Genomic DNA, 8,434 nt, shown 5'->3' with positions numbered 1-8,434 from the left:
TGCTGTAGCTGTTTTTCCTCTGAGCACAGCGATTCCTGTCTGAAATCTTTGCCTGAAACGCTAAATGACACTGACGGGCTGTGATCTTGTCTCTAAGTTCTTTATAGTCTGAATCTGTTCATTCTGATACAACTCTCTGTCTTTTTCTTACCGAATGGAATACGTTTAGGAGTTGGAGTATTCCCTTCACAGGACCCAATTCAGCAAATGATGCCTCCTTGGATTTACAACGACGGCTTGGTCCCAGGTAAACAAGCAAGCGAGCAGTGTGAGGTGTGGGTGTACAAGTGCTTATGTTGCCGTTTATTGATCAAAGCACTGTCCTTCGGTCATCGAATGTATCTTTGATACGTTCTGTGTTTATGACGGCTTTGTCTGCATTTGAAGCAGCATGGGTTTTTTCGGAGTGTGTTAAATGTTTGATCTAGAAATTGTTATGCCAGCAGATTGTGCTGGTGGAGGTTGCGTTGCTGATACTACTACTTTCATGGTTGGTCTGGTTTTGGGCCTGTCTTGTAGTTCAACAGGCTCATTTCTTAGGGTTATTGATCTTATATATAGAAATAACACAGTAACTAGAAAATGAAATACTGTCATAAATATTGAATACATTGAGGTTTAAATACATAAAGCTGTTATAAGTACCATTTTATACGGACTGTCGTGCAATTTCATTAAAAGAAACATGTTTTGAAATGGAGCACTAGCTGTGTTTTATATAAAATGTTTATTTACTTGTATTAAGCTGGTCTGTAAAGGCTGTCCAATAATGCATTTAGGTGAAACATGATGACATAACACAATGCCAGAATGCTGTTGCCTTGCCTTTTACTTGATTGTTACTAATTCGGTGTAAGGCTGTGTTTGAGACAAAATAGAGGAATGATCCTGAGTTAGCTTGAAAACAACAGTTGTCACTGTCTAACAGTGACTCTCTCTTAACAGAGTTGTATAAGAAAATTCTAGAAACCACTTTGACTCCTGCTGGAATAGATACAGCTAAACTCTACCCCATACTGATGTCGTCTGGATTGCCCAGAGAGACCCTTGGGCAGATCTGGGCGTTAGCCAACCGAACTACCCCGGGGAAGCTCACGAAAGAAGAGCTCTACACTGTCCTGGCTATGATCGCGGTGACTCAGGTACGCCCGGGAGGTTGGTGCAAAAAGACAGTTCGCTTCCCTAACCTGCTGTAGGTTGCGTGTTAGCACAGGCAGTTGGGATTTTACTACAGGTGTGGTATGCTGCTTCTGTTGGCAGTCCAGGGGAGAAACTCTCCTTGTAAATCCAGTGGGATTAGAATTTCATCCCCTGCATTTACACATCAGCTCCTCCTTTCTTTAGTGTCAGCTGAGGATAGTTCTTGGTCATACCAAACACGTGTGTGTAGTTCTAGGAGAAAATACTGCCTGTTTTTCTTCCATTGTCTATACAGCTGTTTCTCTCAAACTATGGTTCCTGTGTCCCTTAGTCTGTGAATAACTAGACTTGCTGTCTCTCCTGAACCAGCGGAGTATTAATTTTAGGCTTCCATTCTTTGTCAGCACAGTGTCATCTCTTAGCAGTTTATTTCTAAATACCATCCCTATATAAAAACTGAAGCAAGGGCATATTAAGCGACGAAGTTCAGTACCTTGTGGGAGTGGTGTGTGGAAAAGACAGGCAGCGTGTTCAGCTTTACTCACCACAGCTTGCTAGATTGGTTTTCTAAAAGCCAAACAAGAATTCTGGCAAACACGCCTGCCCGCCCAGGCAGGCGTCATTACCCTCTCTATAACTCCAGCAGCCAGGGTGTTAAATGTGTCTCACTGCAACAGGCTCTTTGATGGCATGTTTGCCTTTGGGAGGTTTACTGGAAGTTTCACCAGTACCCTGCTCTTCCACCATTTCCATAACCCAAGCTGGAACCCGGAGGGGCGAGGACGTGGTGTGCCTTTTGTCGATGACTACATGCGCGTGGTTGTCTTTTTGCTTTTCTGCCTTTGCAGAGAGGAATACCTGCAGTGAGTCCTGATGTGTTAAACCAGTTTCCAGCTGCCCCCGTCCCCACTCTGACCGGGTTTCCAATGCCGCTGCCTGCCACCGTGAGCCAGCAGCCCCTGATGCCCTCCGCGCCGCCTGTCTCCGTGCCTCTGAGCATCGGGCCGACCGTGATGGGAATGAGCATCACGGCACCGGCGGGCGGAGCTGCGGCACAGCCTTCTGCGGGGTTCCTGCCGCCCTACACGCCCAGCCCGGTGAGCTTGCTCTTCTCGCTTGGCCAATCTCTTTTGTCCTGAAAAAAAGAAAAGTAGCCTCCTGTAAAGCACTGTAGCCACCACAGACTTGAAGTGAACAAAAAACGTGTTTCAAATCTGGCATGTGATGTCTGAAATCATGAAGTCACACCACAAAGGGTGTTCTTTTGCTTTTCATTTCTTTCTGGTGGTGTTAGAAGAGGTATAAAAGCGTTCTTCATTCCAAACTAGTTGCATTGAAAGAGGATTTTAATTTTAGGCTAGGATTTTGTAATGTGGATAAAATAGAATTTTAGGTTAAACTACACATCAGACTCTATTAGCTGGTGAGATGTCAGAGTTCTCAGGAGAAGCCGAGACCTATGAAGACCTTTGGTTTACAACACTCTAAATCATGTGGGGGATAAGTTTTGCTGTTTGCAAATATGGTTTATCCTTCTTTGGAAAGTATTTCTTTTGCTGCTTTGGCTGTGTGTGTTGATTTTTGAATTATTGATTGATGTAAATTATTCATATTTGTTCTATATTAAAAGATAACATAGGTATGATCAGTAATACGTACATTGTGAAAGGAGTAGAGTTTCTTGTTCACTTGTTCTTCATGCATACTACTTGTAATCCTGTACGCCTTGTGTGTGTTTCGAGTTGGGTGAGGTGCAGGCAAAGTGGAAACACTGGCCATGCTAATTTTGCATGCTAACCATCAAAGTTTTTTCCTTCTGTTGCTGTTTTGTTTTGGTTTTCCACTCTTAAGACAATCATGCCGCTCTGAACTGTTTGCACGCTACATGATGCTTTGAAAAGACAAGAATGTAGCGATTTACATGTTGTTTGTAATCCAGGTAGTAAAAGCAGAAGATGATGACTTCCAGGAGTTTCAAGACGCTTCAAAGTCTGGCTCACTAGATGACTCTTTTGCTGATTTCCAAGGGGATGTAGCTGGGGCCTCCAAAGCAGCCAGTGCACAACACCGGAGCAGGTAGCAGATCTTTTGATTTCCACCCCTTCAGTATTTTAGAATTCTTTTAAGAAAGGAAATGTTTTCCTCTTTTGTGGGTAATTTTCTAGCCTATAATCTTCTTCTGTCGCTCTTGATGGTTTCTTTTGACGATTGTTACAACTACAATTAGGCTTTCTGAATCAAAAAGGACATTTGATGTGCCATAGGTGGTTGGCTGTTCTTTAGCATTCTAGTGGTCATGCTGAGGTAAATTGTGTTTACAGGGTGTGGGGATAGGTTTAAAAGTGTTTGTACTACTGCACAGGCAATCGAAAGTTACTGCATACTGTGCGTTCAGGCAGAAATCTTACATAAAGCTATTCAGAAAAAAATAGTGGGGCAGAGGAGTCGTGCGTGTAGTGCTGTGTGCTTCCACTAAAAGTATGACCCCATGATTGCTGACAGAACCCTTTGCTGATATCGAGGTCTTTCTTCAGGCCCTGAATGTGGACTCTAAAATTCATAGAAAGAGCACAATATCGTACTCTTAAATGACGAAGAACTCCAGTGGATGGAGTTTTTTGTTATTTCTGTCTCTTCTCTAGCCAGTACTTTAAACTTCAGATAACTGACTATAAATCTCGACTGAAATCTCGTTCAGACTTCAGCAGTCTTGGCCTTTCATTTGTGAGACTGCCAAAACGTACTTCTGGATCAGGCAAGTTTTGTAGGACAAAACAAGTAGGCATCTTTACTCCCTTTGAGAGTTTGCAGCTAATCCTTCAACGTGCTGCAATTACAAAATTTCAGTGTTGTGTCTTTTTACTGCATGTGGCAAACTTTTTTGGATCTCCCAGGTACATAAACTTAGGGATTTTCTGTGTAGCGAACTGCCTGTTCTTAGTTGCAAGAACTGGCTTTCCAGGTGGGAGCTGATTACCAGTTGCTTCCTGAAGAGTAACGTCAGATGAGGATATTAAAGCGAGTTGTTCTGTTACACTGTGCCTAACGACATTCTAGGGCAGAAATTCAATTTTCATGGTCAGTCAGTGCCACCTACATCTGGAGATGCTCTAAGTACGTCTTTATCTGTAGTAGATGTTCGGTTTCGATTAAAGCTATTCTGTTACTGGAAGTTTTAACAGAAGCATTGTTTCCATATTCTACAGTGGGAAGTAAAAAAAAAAAATAATTTCAAAATTTAAAGATGGTATCTCTTTTTTTCACTGCAGTGGCTCTCTTTATTCAGTTGTAAAAACATTCAGTTTTGAACAGAATGTTACAATGAACTATAATCTAATTGCTTATGGAGCTTTATTTAAAAAAAAAAAAAGCCATCTGTGGAGTACAGATGATTAACCATTACATTTGCCAAGATTGCATATCTAATAGCCTGTTTTGCAGTGATGCGAAATATAATTGTATTACCATAAGCTATATTATTATTTTTTTTTGACATCGCGCTGTCTGTCTGCAAGCATCACGGCCCATCGTCAGCACGTGTGGGCAAAGCCCGAGCTCTCTATGTTGCTTGTGGGCTGCTGATAAGGAGATTTAAATGGCTCGGGAAGGATTCTTGCTTCGGGCCACGGAACGCTGTAGAAATTCATTCACATTTTCAATGTGCATCTGTACTGAATGGCACAAACTAGAGGTAAAACGCATCATTCGTATGTAAAGGATGTTGTTCTGTAGAGCTGCCAAGGTCTGATAAGGGGGCTTGTGCGGAGGGCAGGCAGAGCTCGCAGAAATCTCGCAGCGGTTGCTAACACCATGTTAGCTTTATTCTGGCAGGTTTTGTGTATAAAGTAGAGTGTGTTTATGTGCAAAAAGGTTTGCTTGTGTAACTGTGGACTAATCCTTATTTTGCTGATTAGATCGCTGCCGAACCTTGCCGATTTGCACTGACAGAAAGGCAGAGTTATCGTTTCCTTCCTTTTGAACGCTTTATTCTCTTAATTTTGCAATATGTACTGAAATAGTGTCAGAAGTAGATAATCTGGAAGTATGGTGCTGGCAAAATCTCACGCAGTTTTAATTCTTCCCTGTGTCTCGTTCTGCCAGGGTGAACAGTCCTTACGCTGCCCCGAGCATAGTGATAAAGGGATAAGAATTCCTGCGGTGTAAAATTCTGGAGTGTTTTGTTCATGTTTTGGTACAATTTAAAATCAGGAATGACTCCTGGGCTGAAGAAATACCATTGGGTGAGAGAAAGTGCAAATTGACCCATGGGTTACCGAGCTGCCTCTTTACATACTCTTCTTCTTCGTAGATATTGAGGTAGTTTACGTCAGGTTCTTGATTAAGAGCTCTTCAGGCTACGAGCTTAGGTTTGGTGATCCGAATTGTGTAGTTGTAATAAGAGTCTCCTTTAAATAAAACCTCAGAAACTTTGATTTCTCCTGGATAAATTAAGGAACTTTTGCTTTTATCTCTTTTGTTTTAGTGTTCCTTCTTTACTAATGCCACTCCCAGGTAATAAGACACTCTCATCAACTGACAAATATGCTGCGTTTAAAGGGATTGCAGCTGAGAAGCCTCCTGAAAGCACAGCCACTTTTGGAGGTAAAAGGAAAATATACAACCACAACAAACGATTTCTTGTGATTTTTCCTGTGTCTTGTTTTTGATGTTGATAAAATATTATTTTTTTAAAAAACATAGCAATTATGTCAATATAAAATTCATTACACAGATTCCGAATATCTTTCTGTAAATGTATTCCTTTTCTTACATTCACTAGATGGTGGAGACAAGTACAGTGCTTTCCGTGAATTAGAACAACCATCAGAGAGCAAATACTTAGGTAAGCAAGGGGTCTGGAGCTGGTTTAACGTGTTTTCACGATATTGTTTTAGCAGTTCCCTGTCACCTGCGGAATATCCATCGCTAGAATCCTAGACTAGTGGTGCTTCTACTTATCTAAACAACCTAGCAGGAAGTATCCTGGAAAAAACAGTGCAGTATACTGTCAGAACAATCTAGAAATTGCATTTGTAGAAGATTGACATCTTTTCTGGCTGCTTCTGAATTTTGTTTTAATGCAATGATATGGTTGAATGGATTCATTTTAAGTAAGGAATCATATCCTTAGAAGACAGAATAAGATGCTTCTGGACTAAATTGCAACTTTCTTTTTATTATTAGGGCAGCATTTAAACTTTTCGTTATGTCTATTCTAAAAAGAAATCTGATCACCTATTTTGAAGTTTGTGTTTAACAGGATTTGGTTGGGAAAAGTAAAACTTAGATGGCATCCAAGGTGCAACATCAGTCTCCTTCAGCTTTATCCAGAACCATCTATGTCTAATTCATTTATGCAGTATAAGTGGTAATCTCATCTTTTTTAATCAGATGGGGAAGGCAATCTCAAACTGTACTAACTTTCACATAGTATCAGGAGACAGATGAGAAGATAAAGGTGTTCCTAATGTAACCTGGCTCCCACAGAGTTACGTTATGCTCAGCATTTTGTTTCATTATCAGAAAAAAACTTCAGCTTCTAGGATAAAACTGCTTACCTGAGTTCACTCCTTATTTTTCGAAGATGGAATTCTCTTTTTCAGACACTGATTTTCTGAAATTCCTCCAATGTTTTGGGAGGTTTTCATGCTCAGTGTTTCTTCAAGACTAAATGCATGTGATGAAATGAAGTAACGTTTTTATCTCTTTCAGTACATGTTCTAAAATATAGAAAACTACTTTATTTGCCTACTGTCCAGGTCTGACCACTCTTAACCCTTTCACCAGCTTACATTTCTAATGGAAAAGTTTGCAATTCATCAGTAAGTTTAGTTTGCTGTGATGTTTTAGTTTTGATTGATGAGTAGCAATTTAATGAATATTTGTATTGTTACTGGGCCAAGGGAATCGATTGGGAGGGGAGGCAGAATGGAAGAATGTGTCAGGTGTAGTTGTGGTCCTTCACTGCCGTTATAAAGAGTGTTCTTTTAAATCTTGGTTAACCTAATTTAAAGTATGACGCTGTGTGGCGGCTTAAGAGTTAAATGTTGATGGCGTACTTCTAAAATAGAACAAAATCACCAATAGTTTAAAATTACAAGTAGTCAAAGTACAGATGTGCTGGTGAATGGGTTAAACAACTCAACGTTTTGCATGTTTGAAAGAAATTGCTTAATAAAAACCCAAAATGTATGACTAGGAAGAAACTTGTAAAATTAGTACACCAAAATATTTAATGTAAATTCAGTGAAAACATTGTTACCTAATGTTTAATCAGGTTTCAGTTATAATCCTCACATACAGCCTGAGATTCAGTAGGTAGCTGAACGAGAGATCTGCACATCTCACGATTAATCGTGCTCCCTCTCATGTGAAAGTCTGTCTCCAAGCTTCTTAGTAAAGCTGGAACCGGCCTCGGCAGAAGCTGGAAGGTGCCGGAGATTAAAAGGAGAACTTAATGTTCTAAATCAGAATCACTGCCTTGTGCTATTTTCCATTGGGGTCTTTGTCTCTTCCACCCGCTGGGTTCCCTGCTGTCCCCGCGTGAGCAGGCTCGTGGGCACGCTGCCCTCCTGAAGGGAGGTTTTTGCAGAAGTGCCTTTGGCCACTCGGCAAGTCGGGTTGGTCTCCCCTCCGTTCCCCTCCCAGCTATCGGTGGGGCTGCTTTTGTCCCACCCCTCTGTTCACACTGCAGGAGGAAACTGCATTTGGGCGATATTGCAAGGGAAGGGACGGAGAACTGCTTCTGTAAGAAAGCAAACACTATATTGGTTTAAGTGAAGTTCGAGATTACGTTCATTGCTTGGCAAATATGAGAAAGATGAGGCGGGACAAAGAACTTGCGTGGAAACTGAACGAGACAGTGCCAATCATCTTTAGAATCTGTTGGTCGTGGTGTGTTTTGATATTAACTCAGTGTAAAGGGAATTTAATATGACTTGGAGGCCTATTTTGGAAGACTTGAGTGTTTGCTGGAACGAATATTAGGATCGCTGACCTTGAAACTTTTGTGGTTCGTAGAAGTTGAGTTTCCAGTTCTAAGTGCATCCCGAGGTCTTAATTTGAATAGTTTGCATAAAAACTTCGGACACTGCATGAAATAGCTTGCTCTCGTGCATGGCGTGAGTATGACGTGTCTGTTGTCACTGCCGTGTCTTACTGCTAATTTTTTCACCGGTTTTGTTCTCAGGAGATAACCTTGCAGAATTCAAGCCTGCAGGAACTGACGATGGTTTCACAGATTTTAAAACCGCTGACAGTATCTCACCATTAGAGCCACCTGCAAAAGACAAAA

At 41.1% G+C, this 8,434-nt stretch overlaps 1 protein-coding gene across 1 annotated transcript in view; it reads left to right on the top strand.

The window, feature by feature from the left end:
• SYNRG (synergin, gamma) overlaps nucleotides 1–8,434 on the top strand; it is a 31,984-nt gene that overhangs the window by 7,615 nt on the left and 15,935 nt on the right. Inside the window, 7 exon segments of the mRNA XM_009871511.1 lie at nucleotides 170–247; nucleotides 946–1,142; nucleotides 1,989–2,237; nucleotides 3,080–3,216; nucleotides 5,624–5,742; nucleotides 5,921–5,983; nucleotides 8,330–8,434. The exon segment at nucleotides 8,330–8,434 is cut by the window's right edge and continues 20 nt beyond it. Coding sequence (XP_009869813.1) covers nucleotides 170–247; nucleotides 946–1,142; nucleotides 1,989–2,237; nucleotides 3,080–3,216; nucleotides 5,624–5,742; nucleotides 5,921–5,983; nucleotides 8,330–8,434 — 948 coding nt within the window.

Source organism: Apaloderma vittatum, unplaced genomic scaffold, assembly GCF_000703405.1.
Source record: "Apaloderma vittatum isolate BGI_N311 unplaced genomic scaffold, ASM70340v1 scaffold26266, whole genome shotgun sequence".
Classification (NCBI taxonomy): domain Eukaryota; kingdom Metazoa; phylum Chordata; class Aves; order Trogoniformes; family Trogonidae; genus Apaloderma; species Apaloderma vittatum.
Note: the sequence above shows the minus strand (reverse complement) of the source record. Positions and strands in the feature narration are given on the sequence as shown.